At 39.6% G+C, this 15555-nt stretch overlaps 1 protein-coding gene across 1 annotated transcript in view; it reads left to right on the top strand.

The window, feature by feature from the left end:
- Positions 1 to 15555, top strand: part of XPO1 (exportin 1) — an 82864-nt gene that overhangs the window by 22165 nt on the left and 45144 nt on the right. The window contains exons 2-3 of the mRNA XM_089669183.1: positions 7767 to 7898; positions 10031 to 10132. Coding sequence (XP_089525309.1) covers positions 7773 to 7898; positions 10031 to 10132 — 228 coding nt within the window. The 5' untranslated portion in view covers positions 7767 to 7772. The remainder of the gene's footprint in view (positions 1 to 7766; positions 7899 to 10030; positions 10133 to 15555) is intronic.

Genomic DNA, 15555 nt, shown 5'->3' on the forward strand with positions numbered 1-15555 from the left:
AGTCCACCCTGTAGCAGTAATCCTGCTATAGGGCAGAGATAAAGTGGGTTATAGAAGAGAATACAGGTCAAACATAATGAAGGTTCACTGATGTTGTGGCGTTGACCCTGTGCATGGCATTATAAAATCTGAAGACTATCAAAGAATTCTGGGGTGCAATGTAGGGCCCAGTATCAGAAAGTTGGGTCTCCGTCATGGGTCTTACAGCAGGACCATGTCAAAAAGTACCCAGAAATGGTTTAGGGCAACGTGCTGGAGAGTACTGAACTGGCCAGCAATGAGTCCAGATCTCAATCCTGTAGAGCACCTGTGGAGAGATCTCAAAACAGCAGTTGGGAAAAGGAACCCTTCCAATCTGAGAGACTTGGAGCAGTTGGCGAAAGAAAAGTAGTCCAAAAATACAGTAGAGGGGTGTAAGAAAATCATTTCAGTTATTTTGTTTTCAAGGGGTGGTATGTCAAATATTAATTTGAGGGTGCCAATAATTTTGTCCAGTCAGTTTTTGGAGTTTTGCGTGGAATATGTCAGATTTGGCTTTTTGTTTCTCCATTTTTATTTTGTCATACCGATACAAACAAAAATACATATGAGAATGCCTAAACATTTGAAATTGCAAAAATTATCTGGGTGAAATGGTGCATTATCTGACAAATGCAGGGGTTCCAATATATTTGACCATGACTATATAATTTCATTGTAGGTGCTATAAATTTTGCACAAACTAATGTGCACTTTATTGGGATTTTTTTTTTTTTTAACTTTTACATTTTGGCCTAAGATGAAGAAATTTTGACTTTATTGGATAGATTTTATAACAGTAGAAACATATTATTTTTTTCTTTTTTTTTTTTTTTTTGCAATTAAAAAATTCCCAGTGGTGATCAAATACTACCAAAAGAAAACTGGAAAAAAATTATATAAATTTAATTTGACACATTAATGCCTTTTGCTCACCAAGTTGACAAACTTTTATTTACCGAATGCTAAAATCAGCCTAAAGCTGGCCCTACATGGATCAAAATTCATCTGATTTATCAGGGAATGGACAAATTTTAATTCACATATGGGTAGGTTGGTTGTACAGAAGTTGAACAGCCTGTTGGTATTTTGTTTGGCAGTGCTGATCAGTGTATTCTGACAGCGGGACGGTTTCTCTGCTGTCGGAATACGATGGGAGGATTCCCCCATCCACATCAAACCTTTAAACAAAAAAAAAGGACTAATGTATAGGTCAGCCTTTCTCAACCTTTTTAACGCAGAGGAACCCTTGACATAATTTTCTGGTCTCGGGAAAAGGAAAAAAAATCCAAATATGTGTAAATTAATTGGTTAACGTAAAAATGATAGCATATACAAATGGTGTGTATATACACTGCAGCGGGCATTAATATTAGGAAAGGTGGTGATCAGCGACTTATAGCAGGACTGCGGCGGGCATTCTGACACTGGGTGAGAACTGACATCCCCACTGACACTAATACAGTGATCAGTGCTAATAAAAAGCACTGACACTGTACTAATGAAACTGGGCAGGAAGGGGTTAACATCTAGGATTGATCAAAGGGTTAACTGTGTGCTGTTTTACTATTTAGTCTGTATGTGCTTGACTATGTAAGCATGCTGCTTTGTATTGCTCTGCTATACAGAGCAATACAAAGGAGCGTGCTGGTGCTGTCAGAGGAGAGATCTGTATTGTTCACATACAGACCTCTTCTGTCAGTGTTCCTCTGCAACTGCCGGGTGCCGGCGGTAAATATCTGGCTGGGAAGCGGTGATACAGCTGTAGCTGCCAATGGCGGCGCTGGTAGGGTGTCGTGCGCACGCCCCCTACCCAGAAGTACAAACTCGCGTGTATTTATGTGATTTTGCACAACCCTGCCGCCATGTAGCAGTAGTTCTGCTATAGTGCAGTCGGGAAGCGGTTAAAATCAGCAAAATAAAGCATGGAGACATGGATGGAGGAGTTTGTTTTTGATTTGTGGTATGAAGATGCAGTGCAGTTCCACTTTAAAGTGTTACTAAACCCAGGACCCTGCATTCACTATATCTGGTCTCCCACAATACACAGAAATGCAATTTATTTTAGCAAACATAAACTGGTAAATACCTTTTCCCATCAGCAGTTAGAGCAATCTAGTGACTTTTATCAGTGTTCAGCAGAGCACTGGTAAAGCTTGTAGGATGAGTTTTCTTTCTGGGCTAGGAGGATGCAGAACTCCTGACCTCTAGACAGTGCTGATTAGCCCTGTGCTGATCACATGCACTCTCACAAGAAAAAAAACCTAGCAATACACACCAAACTGAGCATGTGCTGTGTCTCCACACGATATATCTTCTCAGGAGATAAGAGGGGGGCATTGGAAGAAGGGGAGGATCAGAGAAGTCAGGATCAAACCGTATTTTTACACAATGCAATGGATTAACCCTTTGTTTCCACAGTAAGTATAACAAGCATGCTTTACTGCATATACAGACAGATTTTACTTTTGTGGATTTAGGAACACTTTAAATACTGAAGCAAGCTGAATGTAAAACACATTTTGTGAAGCAGTGCAGTAACACTTATAGTGGTTATAAAGGAAAAAAGGTTTTCTTTTACTTTAATGCATTTTCTGCTTTAAGGTAAAAAGACTTTCAAAAGCTACTCCTCCACCAGCACCCCCCCCTTGCAGCTACCTATGGTGGCACTTGGAGCCGAGAGCGCTGACGGGGTCCACTGTGCAAAACCATTGCACAGAGAAGGCAAGTATAACATGTTTATTATTTGAATTCTAAGAAAAAACAAACTTTGCAACCCCTTTACTAGAGTAGTGGTATCTTCAGAACTAGGCCATAGCACTTCTTTACAATTTGCCCCCTTGTCTAAATTCCTTTTTGCGTTTTCAACTTTCTAATGCTGTGAAAATTGTCTCATGTATTCAGGCATAGAATAGTTTGTTAGTCACTTCTGGGCTTTAGCTATGGCTGTATTCTATTCTTTGACTTTTCCTTTGAGGGACACTAGAGTAGCAGGTCAGGATGTTCTAGGCCCACATGAGGAACTAAAGTTGTGATCTGGTAGGTTTTTCATTTCAAAGCTTAATTTTAAATTGTGAGTGTAAACATTTAAGGGGTGATGACATTAACTGCTAGATTTATTGTAATTTTCTAGCTCAAATCTTGGTTTGAATTTTTATTTTAATTTCTTTTTTCTTTCTGTTAACTTTTCAAAGCATTGATATAATACCTGTATAGGAAGGCCATCCCAATTTGTAAAGTGAAAATCTGTGGCATTTAACCAATATACAGTAATAATTTTTTGATCTTTTCTTTGCTTAAATTGTAAGCTCTACTGTAGTGACTGAGCTGTTTGTTTAAGGTTATATTTAGCACATGAATATCTGAAAAGTATGCATGTATCATATCTTCCACTTAAAGTTACAGGCATCACTTTCAGATTATTTTTTGACATGCTGCATATGGCGGAAGATGTTAAAGCAGTTAAACTGCCACCTAAGCTGTACCTCGCTGCTTCCAAATTTTTTTTTTCAAGGGTTAGGAGGGCCCTGCTCCTTGGATTTTACAATCTCTAAGAAATATATATCAAATTATTAACATAATGCATGAATTGCTGATGCAGTTTTGGCTCCAGCAAATGTTGTTTTACATACATGAACATGTGGAAAGATGTGGGTAATCCTACTATTCGAGGAGTTCTGGATGTATACCCATGGGAAGAATGGAATTGCCAGCAAGTAATGACTTGCAGTACCAGCTGGGTCCTGTTAGCCAAACATGGAAACTTGGCATATTTGTCTAACTGGGTAAAACTATGCAGCAACCATCTCCCCTGCCTGCCTTCCACTTGGTCAGCCTTGGCAGGACATCTGGTTACTAGAAGAACCCTAGGCTCATATTATGGACATTTGACGTGTTGTATTATTGTGTTAAATTTATTTACGGCAGAGTGATTATTTGATGGTTTTGATTTTGAGTGTTGATACGACACGGATCACATTCACATATTTTTTTATTCCCGGTGGGAATATACATGTTGCACTTTTAATAGTTTAACCCTTTTGTACACTGGGGTATTTTATAGGTTGGGAGATATATTTATTTATTCACATTTATAGCGCTGCACTGTTTAATATATATATATTCATTTTACTCTATTGGTAAGAGGATTTTTTCTGTCATTTTCTAGGCTCATATTTGCCCTCCAGGGAATTTACCCCCCTTCCTTTTTTTTTTTTTCCACAAATAGAGCTTTCTTTCAGTGGTATTTGATAGCCTGTGTGGTTTTTTATTTTTTGCGCTGTAAACAAAAAAAGACCAACAATTTTGAAAAGAAAACTGACTTTTTGCTATTAAACATGTGCAGTAAAACAATTTTTTCATAAATTTAGGCCAAAATGTGTTCGGCTACATGTCTTTGCTAAAAAAAAAAAAAACTCAATGCATGTAATTGGTTTACATGTTATAGCATCTGCAAATGGTAGTGTGTATATATACTAGGATTTTTTTTATTTTTACTAGTAATGGTGGCGATCAGCAACTTATTGCGGGACTGCAGTGGGCATTCTGACACTGGGGGGAACTGACTTGGTGTCAACTGACATCCATAGTGACGCCAGTACAGTGATCAATGCTAATAAAAAGCACTGACACTGTACTAATGGCACTGGGCAGGAAGGAGTTAACATGTGGGGCAGTCAAAGGGTTAACTGTAACTGTATGGCTGTATTTGTGCTTCTCTCCCCTGTCAGCTCTTGCAAACAGTTTCTCATCAGTACATGGCAGTCTTGTGACTTCTATCAGTGTCCAGCTGAGCACTGGTAAACCTTGTAGGAGTTTTCACTTTCCTCCGACTGTCTTTTGAGGCTGCGTGACCCCTGACCCTCTGTCTGAACAGTGCTGACTGGCCCTGTGCTAATCAAACTCTCTAGCAATACACACCAAACTGAGCATGTGCAGAGTGACTCCTAGGGCTCTGTACTATGAGCAGATGGATTGGAGAGTGTGGAAGAAGGGGAAGATCAGAGAAGACTGGATCAAACAGTCTTTTTACATAATGCGGAAAATTAACCCTTTAGGTTCCACAGTGAGCATAACAAGCATGCTTTAACGCATATGCAGACTGATTTTACTGTTGTGAGTTTAGTAACACTTTAACTGCATAACATTGCAATTCCGGAAAATGAAATTTAGGAAGTCATTTGTGCATCCAGAAAGTATTCACAGTGCTTAACTTTTGCCACATTGTTATGTTACAGCCTTATTCCAAAATGGATTCAATTTTTTTCCTCAACATTCAAACAATACCCCATAGTGACAATGTGAAAGAAGTTTGTTTTGAAATCTTTGCAATTTATTAAAAAAAAACACATATACATAAATATTCACAGCCTTTGCTCAATACTTTGTTGAAGCACCTATAGCACCAATTACAGCCTCAAGTCGTTTTGAGTATGATGCTACAAGCTTGGCACACCTATTTTTGGCCAATTTCTCCCATTTTTCTTTGCAGTACCTCTCAAGCTCCATCAGATTGGATGGGGAGCGTCGGTGAACAGCCATTTTCACATCTCTCCAGAGATGTTCAATCGGGTTCAAGTCTTGGCTCTGGCTGGGCCACCCCAGGACATTCAGAGTTGGCCTGTAGCCACTCCTTTGTTATGTGAGTCATTGTCCTGTTGGAAGATGAACCGTCACCCCAGTCTAAGGTCCAGAGCGCTCTGGAACAGGTTTTCATCAAGGATGTACATTGCTTCGATCCTGACTTGTCTCCCAGTTCCTGCTGCTGAAAAATAACCCCACAGCATGATGCTGACACCACCACCATGCTTCATTGTAGGGATAGTATTGGCCAGGTGGTGAGCGGTGCCTGGTTTCCTCCAGACATGACGCTTGGCATTCAGGCCAAAAAGTTCAATCTTTTTTTCATCAGACCAGAGAGTTTTGTTTCTCATGGTCTGAAAGTCCCTCAGGTGCCTTTTAGCAAACTCCAGGAGGGCTGCCATTTGCCTTTTACTGAGGAGTGTCTTCTGTCTGGCCACTCTACCATACAGGCCTGATTGGTGGAGTGCTGCAGAGATGGTTGTTCTTCCGGAAGGTTCTCCTTTCTCCACAGAGATCGCTGGAGCTCTGTCAGAGTGACCATCTGGTGCTTGGTTACCTCCCTGGCTAAGGCCCTTCTCCCTCGATCGCTCATCTTGGCTGGGCGGCCCACTGTAGGAAGATTCCAGGTAGTTCCAAACTTCTTCCATTTACAGATGATGGAGGCCACTGTGCTCATTGGGACCTTCAATGCTGCAGAATGTTTTCTGTACCCTGCCCCAGATCTGTGCCTTGATACAATCCTGTCTCGGAGGTCTACGGACAATTCCTTGGACTTCATGGCTTGGTTTGTGCTCTGACATGCACTGTTAACTGTGGGACCTTGTATAGATCAGTGGGAACAGGATGCACCAGAGCTTAATTTTGAGTGTCATGGCAAAGGCTGTCAATACTTATGTACATGTGTTTTTTTTTTTTTGTTTTTTTTTTAATTTTTAATAAATTGCGAAGATTTCAAAATGAACTTCTTTCACATTGTTATTATGGGGTATTGTCTGTAGAATGTTGAGAAGAAAAATGAATTGAATCCATTTTGGAATAAGGCTGTAACATAAAATGTGGCAAAAGTTAAGCGCTGTGGGTACTTTCTGGATGCACTGTACATTCCTTTTTAAAAATGAGTGATCCCCAGTGCCTGTAACTCAGGAATTGGGCACATCCACCAATCTGAACAGTGTTCTTGGCAAACTGTCAGTTTCACTGTAAGCCAGAGCTTTTCTTTACCACTACACATAACACAAAAATTCTATGCTGCTATGGGCAGCAGAGCCAATAACCACTCTGCTAGGCAGTGACAGTGCTTGTGTGTGATTTGCTTTTTTTTTTTTTTTTTTGACTGGTATCTCCTTTTTATTTACTCATTGGTTTCCAAGACCAGTGATTTGCTACTGCCACTTTAGGAAGGAAAAAAAAAGCTGCTGACAGGTATGAAGTGTAGGCACCTAGAGATGCCCACACATGCCTGCAGTAGCTTTGTGCTCTTTTGAATGCTAGACCATTCTAATCAGCAAAGCTTTGGCACTCTTTGGCAATGTTAGCATCTGTAGTCTTATTCCCTCTGTAAGCTGTTCATCTTGCCAGTGCAGGACCTCCTGTCCTAGATTTAGAATGCTAACAAAAAGCAGGAGCGGAATTGTCGCCTTTTGGCTTTACAGACTGCTTTTAGGCTAGTTTCACAAATGTGCCAGCATGCAGCCAATCGCCCGGCTTCTGTTCTGCCAGCCGGTGGCATTTAAACAGTGTGTGTTTATAGATTGGTGGGGAAAAGAGGCAGTATAGTGTGGTGATAGATGGATATTGAATTGCTCATTAAGTTATTTGTGTGTATTATTAGTTGTGTTCTAGATGTTTTTAGATTTAGTACCAATATTAGTGTAAATCTGTATTGCATTTAATCTATTGGTGTTCTTTATTATTCATGCATCATGGGGTAATGATACAGTTTGTGTAAATTATGAGTGTTCATGTGTCATCAAATATCAAACTGAATCTAAAAGTATTATAAACGTAATATGGTGCCACCTGGCCTCATCTGTGTGTTTTTTTTTGTTTTGTTTTTTTGACTGATTTGTTTTGTTGTTCATGCCTTAGTGTGAAACCTAAAATTTACATTCTAATATTTTTGATTTTCTAATTTTTTTTAATTTAAAAATGTGTTGTATTTTCAGTAATCTATGCCAGCAATTATGACCATGTTAGCAGACCATGCAGCTCGACAGCTGCTGGATTTCAGCCAGAAGTTGGACATCAACCTTTTGGACAATGTTGTGAATTGCTTATACCACGGAGAAGGAGCTCAGGTAGTTATGTTTTGTTTATCAACAACAGTCTGCATATATTACACATACAAAATATATTGTTTTTCAGCTTTTAGCTGAAATACAAACCAGTTATGAACATGGAAGCTTCCTCTATCACGCAGTTGTCACGTGGACACCAATGGTAACATTTCTCTTCACTTGTCTTTTGATAACTGTGGGAAATACAAAGGACGGCTTGAATGAATGATATACTACCCCTTGTCTACAGTTTGTGGACAGGGTCAGTGCAGGTTACAGAATCAGCTGTACAAAAGGCTCCAAAAGACATGTTGTACAAAGGATAATGCTAGTCAGTCCTTATTGCTTCTTTGTAAGGTAGCACACAGGTACTTGGCATAGACCAGTTGTTTTCTTGTGTTCCCACAGATATCCTTAAACTCTTATTACCACTGCTGTAACTACAAGGGGCATTCAAGTCAAACTGGGACTTTTAGTTTTACAGATATAAAAAGGGATGCTAGTGTGGCGGTACTATACGCAGTAGTAAGTGGCAAGTTTATCCTATTACTGATAGGTGGTGCACATGTCGCGGGCCAGTCCAGAGTCCGTTAATCCTGATGGCAGACAACAGTGTTAGTGTGTGCATGGAGTAGGGTGATGAAGTTTCTTGTGAATGAAAGTGCAAACGCATGGATATTTACAGAAGACTTCAAGCACAGTGTGGTGAGGAGACGCTAAGCAGCAGTAAGACATTTGAATGGTATAAACGCTTGGCCGTACGTTCGTCAGTGACTATCCCGGCCATGGTGGTTCCAGCCCACAGCAGTCATTCCTGCGAACATTCAGGGAGTGGAACGCCTGATCCTGGATAATCGACGCATAACCTTTAGTAAAATTGCACAAGAGCCGAGATCAATCTTTCTGTGGAAACTGAACACAAACATTTTTGAAAAGTTAGCGCACGCTGGGTACCAAGACAGCTTTCCACTTTTGACCGGCACAAAAGAGTTGAAGTCTGCACTGCGTTGAAGGAGCATTTTGACAGGGAAGATCAGTATTTTCTGGATTGCTAAGGGCATCCTATTTCTTTAGGACAACGCACGAGCTCGTACTGCTACATGCACATTACTGCAACTCTGCTGGGAGGTATTGCCACATCCTCCTTACAGGGCGGTCCTCGCTCCAAGTGATTTACACCTGTTTGGACACCTAAAAGAGTTTGTCGGAGGTCAGCATTTCAGTACTGATAACGAAGTGAAGCAGGCTGTTCTAGAATGGTTCAGGCGTACTAATCTTTCTATGACGAACCTTTCCTGGCATTAAACGCTAGGCTAAGTGAATAAATGTAGCAGGGGAGTATGTAGAAAAATAAATGTAGTTCCCGCTCAAAAGTCCTGGTTTGACTTTAATGCCCCTTGTATTATGGCAGGGGCAGAAAGAGAGATTGTAAATAAGCTCATGGCTGCAATAACAGCCATGAGCTTATTTTTAAATTTTAGTGCTCACTCCTTTTATAGTAATAAAAGAGATCAAGAAGGTTTATAGCTGCCTGAAGTGGCTGATAAGGCCCCTAGTGGTACTAATAAATTGAAGTAAAAAAAAAACTTATTAGGCCTATTTAATACAGGGCAGACTCCGTTTTGATCAACAGGGAATCTGTCCTCTGATCAGAGCGAGTGAATGACAGGTCCATGTCTGCTCAGTTTATGCAGAGGGGACACAGATACAGCCCACTCTGCTCTATAGACAGCTGGGAGTAAACAGACTCCATGGTCTGTTTTTATACCAAACATCTCTCTGATCCAATCCACGTAGGTGCAGGGGGACAGATTCCCTTCCGTTATTTCAATGTATTAATTTTTTTTAATTTGGTTTGGAGGTAGGAGGGACACAAATCGATTTTACACAGAGACCTTCCCATCAAATCCACCTGAAAAACTGACAGATGGACCTGACTGGACCCTTCATGTGATGGGGACCTTTGAATATAATTTTTAATAAAATAAAATAAATCCCCTAGGTCCTTGTTCATTCACAAACTGCTTTGTACCATTCACCGATTATCTCTTAACACCATCTTTGAAGGTCCATGAGAAGTAAAACTATTTGGTAGTTAATATTTTAAATTTGTGGCAAATTTGTGTGTGACTGTATTTTTTTTTTCTTTATAGCAAAGAATGGCACAGGAAGTCCTGACCCACTTAAAAGAGCATCCTGATGCCTGGACAAGAGTTGACACAATTCTTGAGTTTTCACAGAATATGAACACCAAAGTAAGCACAGATGTATTCAGCTTGACTCACCCTCACACTTCTTGCCGCCCCCCCCCCCTTTTTTTTTTTTCTTTGTCTATGAACTTTGAGGAAAGCGTATCATCTGCCCTGTTGTATGTTGTTTTTTTTGGGGTTTTTTTATAAAGAATAGTTACCCTTGCTGTATCTGTTGAAATAATAAAAACAGATCTATTCTTAATTTTAGTATAAATTGATAAAACAAAGTCGATTAAGTTGCTCATTGATATTTGTCACTCATGGAACTTCTGATTCTTAATTAGGGTTTAGGTCACGTGTAGAAAAGGGAAGTGTATTTTTAGTTAAACATCTAGCTTCCAGCTTAGTATTTCATGCATCCAGAATGGGGTAGGTGTTTGGAGCTTCCTCCTGGAAAAATCTGTAAAGTGAGAGAGCTCTTTTAATCATGTACTTTTCAGGAGGGCTGTGAGAGCTAGTCTATAATGTCTGCTGGGTAGATACCCCAAATATACTATATTTATAAGAACATAACTCTTTTGTACTAAATATACGTTATGATTGTTGAACGTTCAGTTTTTCTTTAACTGTGTAATTTGGCTGTCCCTGTTGCTTTGTTAACATACATGTGAAAGTTTTTTACCTGTTTAAAATGTTAAATTGGAACGTAGGTATGCACTTTGAGTTTACTTTGACTAATAAGATATCTTGTTGACATCAGTTACTCAGTTTGGAAGTGTGAAATCTTTAGTGCACAGGTCTGTCTCCCATATAATCTGGTTTTGTTGTAATACATGCTAATGAAATGTATTACGAGCTTAGTACACAAGTGGCTCGTAGATGCTTTAGGATTGGACACTTAGAAATTCTGGTCCTACATTTACTGAACATCCTCAAAGTGCTCACATTAGTAACAGTATTTGCTTGCCTGGTCATTTATTTGCTTATAAATACTGACAGTTATTACTAATGTTTAAGTTGATTTATCATCAACAGTACTTTTAAAAACTCAGTATTGTCTTGTGAAAAATTGACATGATTAGCGGAACAGAAAGAAAGCAACAGGTAAAGAACTCTTCAATTTACATAATCTGCAAATGATTTGGTGCTAAAATTTCTGCACTATTACATTTGGCTTTTATGCATTTTTTTTAAATATTTTTTTTAAGCTGTTAACGCTTCCTGATATTAATCATAATGTTCCATTATGTTGATTGCTTGTAATAGGAAGAAAAGGGGTGTCTTCCTGTGCAACTGACACAGCTAGGCTTTGACGGCAGGCCTCCACAAGGTCTACCCTTTTCATTCCCTTTAACTGAATTCTGTTCATCAATTGTATTTGTTTCATGGGTGGGTGTGGGTGGTTATGGGGTGGGGTTAAGAAAAAGATTTTATTAATATTGAGGGTACATAGGCACTTCTGCCACAGGGATCATTGATACTGATTTTATTTTTAAATGTATTCCATATTTGCTGTTGGAAGAGTTCATAATTCATATGCAATCCTTTTTAAGGTTTACTTGTGCAAAATCTTTTGCAGATATTGATTGTCAAATGTCTATATACATTTTTTTATTCTTTCTCGATAAAATTTTCATAATATAAAAGTTAAGACTATTGGCAGTCACATGCTTTTTCCTTCACTGTTTATCAACACTACAAATCTAGTCATGTGACAAATCTATACATGCTGCCAAGAGATGTGTGTATGCAAACACACTCAGGTAAATCTTGATAATCGTATAACAGCAGATTTAACTTTTTAAATCTCTTTATTTGACCAGCTGGTGATCCCTTTGGTTGAAGCTATATTGATCGACTTTGTTATACGACTAACCTTTTGTAGTAAAAACTTTTATTCTGGGTCAAACTGTCTGTCTAAATGCATAGTTTGTAAATTTTACCTTTCAGGTATTGGTGTAGTAGTGCAATACATTTTAGTACCATGTAAAAGAGGCCACTAATTTAGATTGCCTAAATAATGGTATGTCTTTAAGCATATAAAATTTTTGTTGGCAAACTATTGAGATTCCAACAGCTTTTCTAGTTTGAAATAAATTAGTTGTTTGTTTCCTGGGAAGGGGGTGGCCACATTTTACATATCTTTTTAGCAAATTAGCATTTGTGAGTGCAACTATCTTAATAAATATTTATCCATTTATTATATGAAATAGTACTGACTTGATGTGTTTTTTCTTTACGCCAAATATTCACTTCTTCGTAAGGAATATGCACTATATTGCCAAAAGTATTGGGACATCCCTCCAAATCATTAGATTCAGGTTTTGCAATTACCTCCATGGTCACAGGTGCATAAAATCAAGCACCTAGGAATGCTGACTGCTTCTACAAACATTTTTGAATGAATCTGTCACTCTCAGGAGCTCAGTGAATTCAAGCACAATACCGTGATAGGTTGCCACCTGTGCAATAAGTCAATCTGTGAAATTTCCTTGCTACTAAATATTCCATGGTCAACTGTCAGGGGTATTATAACAAAGTGGGAACAACAGCAACTTAGCCATGAAGTGGTAAGCCACAAAAAAAGGGAGAGCGGGGTCAGCGCATGCTGAAGCGCACAGTGTGCAGAAGACGCCTACTGTCTGCAGTCAATAGCTAAAGGCCTCCAAACTTCACATGGCCTTCAGATTAGCACAAAAGTACATAAAGAGCTTCATGGAATGAGTTTCCATGTCCAAGCAGCTGCATCCAAGCCTTGCATCACCAAGTGCAATGCAAAGCGTCTGATGAAGTGGTGTAAAGTACGCCACCATTGGACTGTAGAGCAGTGGAGACATGTTCTCTGGAGTGACGAATCACGCTTCTCTGTCTGGCAGTCCGATGGACATGTCTGGATTTAGCAGTTGCCAGCAGAACAATACTTGCCTGACTGTATTGTGCCAATTGTAAAGATTGATAGGGGGGAATTATAGTTTGGGGTTATTTTTCAGGGTTTGCGCTTGGCCCCTTAGTTCCAGTGAGGGGAACTCTTAAGTTGTCAGCATACCAAGACATTTTGGACAATTTAATTCTTCCAACTTTGTGGGAACAGTTTGGGGATGGCCCTTTCCTGTTCCAACATGACTGCGCATCAGTGCACAAAGCAAGGTCTATGAAGAGATGGATGAGCTAGTTTGGGGTGGAGGAACTTGTTCTGGCCTCAACCTGATGGAACACCTTTGGGATGAATTAGAGTGGAGCCTGCGAGCCAGGCCTTCACGTCCGACCTCCGTGCCTGACCTCACAAATGTGCTTCTGGAAGAATGGTCAAACATTCCCATAGACACACTCCTAAACCTTGTGGACAGCCTTCCCAGAAGAGTTATAGCTGTTATAGCTGCAAAGGGTGGGCCACCTCTATACTGAACCCTACGAACGAAGGCTGGGATGCCATTAATTTTCATGTGCGTATAAGAGCAGGCGTCCCAATACTTTTGGCAATATAGTGTATCTTTACTCTAGCTTTGGTATTCTTTTCTGTCAACGTAGCTGAATTCACGCTGTTTAGCTTTTTTTATTTTATTTTTTATTAAGATGATCTGAATAAGTAGGGGATACTTAAAGCAGCACACCAAACAAAATACATTTATTCGCAAGGATCCATTCTAAACTGCTGAATAAAAATTACTTTAAAAAAGTGGAGAAGTTAATCTACTTGCCTGTCTCCCTGCTTCTGAGATTTTTCCCTCAAAATCTCGGGAGATGGTAAAAAATGGTAACATCCTCCTCACCTAGACATTGTGTCAGAGGGAGAAGGAAAGCAAACTAACCCCCCATGTTGTGCGTTTTGTTTTGTTTTTTTTGTGATGGATGAGGGGGCCCTCAAATAAGTCTGCTTTAAATGAGGTTTAGCATTGATGACATGGTTTTGACAGTCTTAATAACCTTACTTCCTGGACTTTTTAATATAGATAAGCTACAGTTCCTTTTTGTTAAAGTTGCTAATGACAACACTTATAACTACTTTTGATTACAGCTTTTTTTTTTCTTCTAGTAGTTCTAGTGATGACTTTTCAATTGTGTTGGCAAAACAGGAAAAAAAAACTTGTGGAGATAGAGCTACAAAAGCTTGAGGGGCATACCCCAGGCCTGTTAGGATCCTTAAAGTGGAACATTTGTTTCTATATATAAAATGTAAAAAAGCAATAGCCTAGCGTTTAACGTATATGTGAACCCTCACTTTGCAAAACAAATAAAACAACCCCATTCAGTTTTTCCTGTTAACTTGGGGGGGCTTGTGGGAGGTTATATTTTACTGTAATTGTATGTGTATGTTTTTACAGCTTTTGGGGCCAGTTACAGCCTTTTTTGCAGTTTTGTTTTTGTGCTTGCCTTATAAAACGTAGAATAAAAAAAAATAGAAATGCATATACACAAACATATTGTAAATACTGGTTTCTTCTTTCCATATGTGATTACATAACCTCTGTTCTCAGCTGTATAAGGGCCTTGAAGATGGTGGGGGTGGAGACTGCAGGGGGGGGGGGCGTGTTAGCAGGAGCTACAGAGCAATACACTGATCATAACATTGGAGACCTGTGTGGGGTCTGTCAGCGCAACTCTTGCCCTTGGACAGGCAGTCTGTGCTCCCCAAACTGACCACAGCTGGGAGGGATGTGCTTCCATGCCTAGTGTGATCAGTATGTGTGAAATATCTGGTGTACCTGTCAGTCCCCCTGCTATCCCATTTCAAAGGAAGAAATGAAGAGAGAACTGGATAATTTTTAACACAGGTTCATGATTCAGTATACACATCAGGAATATGAAATGTTGGGGTAACATACATTTTAAGGGCCAGTTCACACCACAAAAAACACACCCCAGATGCTTTTTTTGCTTATAGTTCACGCCACACTCTTACCATACGTTTTTGATGTTTTGCTGTGTTCCATTACAGTTCTATGCAGAAAAAAATGCTGCATGTTCTGTTTTTTTTTGTTTTTTTTTTTTTTTTCTCTGCATCGGAAATTGACTGCACTGGTGTGACACTGGAATACATGGAAAACACTGTGCATGCAATTTTTGTGCAGAAAAAAATCGTACTGGACTGCATATGGGGGGGGGGGGGGAAGGCTTTTGCCGCAATACTCCTCTCCTTCCTAGCACTGTCTTCCACAAGTAGTCTGCTCAGCAGCTGGTCCTTTTGAGTTGAATGACTGACTGATTCATTCAACATACTTCCTTTTTGGCCTAGTCTATCAGACACGTGTCTTGGGCCTGTATCACCATGTCAGCCTGGACATGACAGTAGAATACTGCAAAAAGCCGTGCTGATTTCAGAACATCAGCAATGCTCAGTGGATTATTGAAGACTACCTACTACCACCACAGAGACCACAGTACCTTGGTATGTCTCATGGCTGTCCAGAAGACTGGTATATCAAGGTACATATATGAGAGAGTCAACAAGTATGCTATGAAAGCATGTGCACATCAGGTGTGAGGGC

The sequence above is a fragment of the Staurois parvus genome, unplaced genomic scaffold (genome assembly GCF_062004578.1).
Source record: "Staurois parvus isolate SC_StPar_1 unplaced genomic scaffold, SC_StPar_1.0 ptg000070l, whole genome shotgun sequence".
NCBI lineage: Eukaryota > Metazoa > Chordata > Amphibia > Anura > Ranidae > Staurois > Staurois parvus.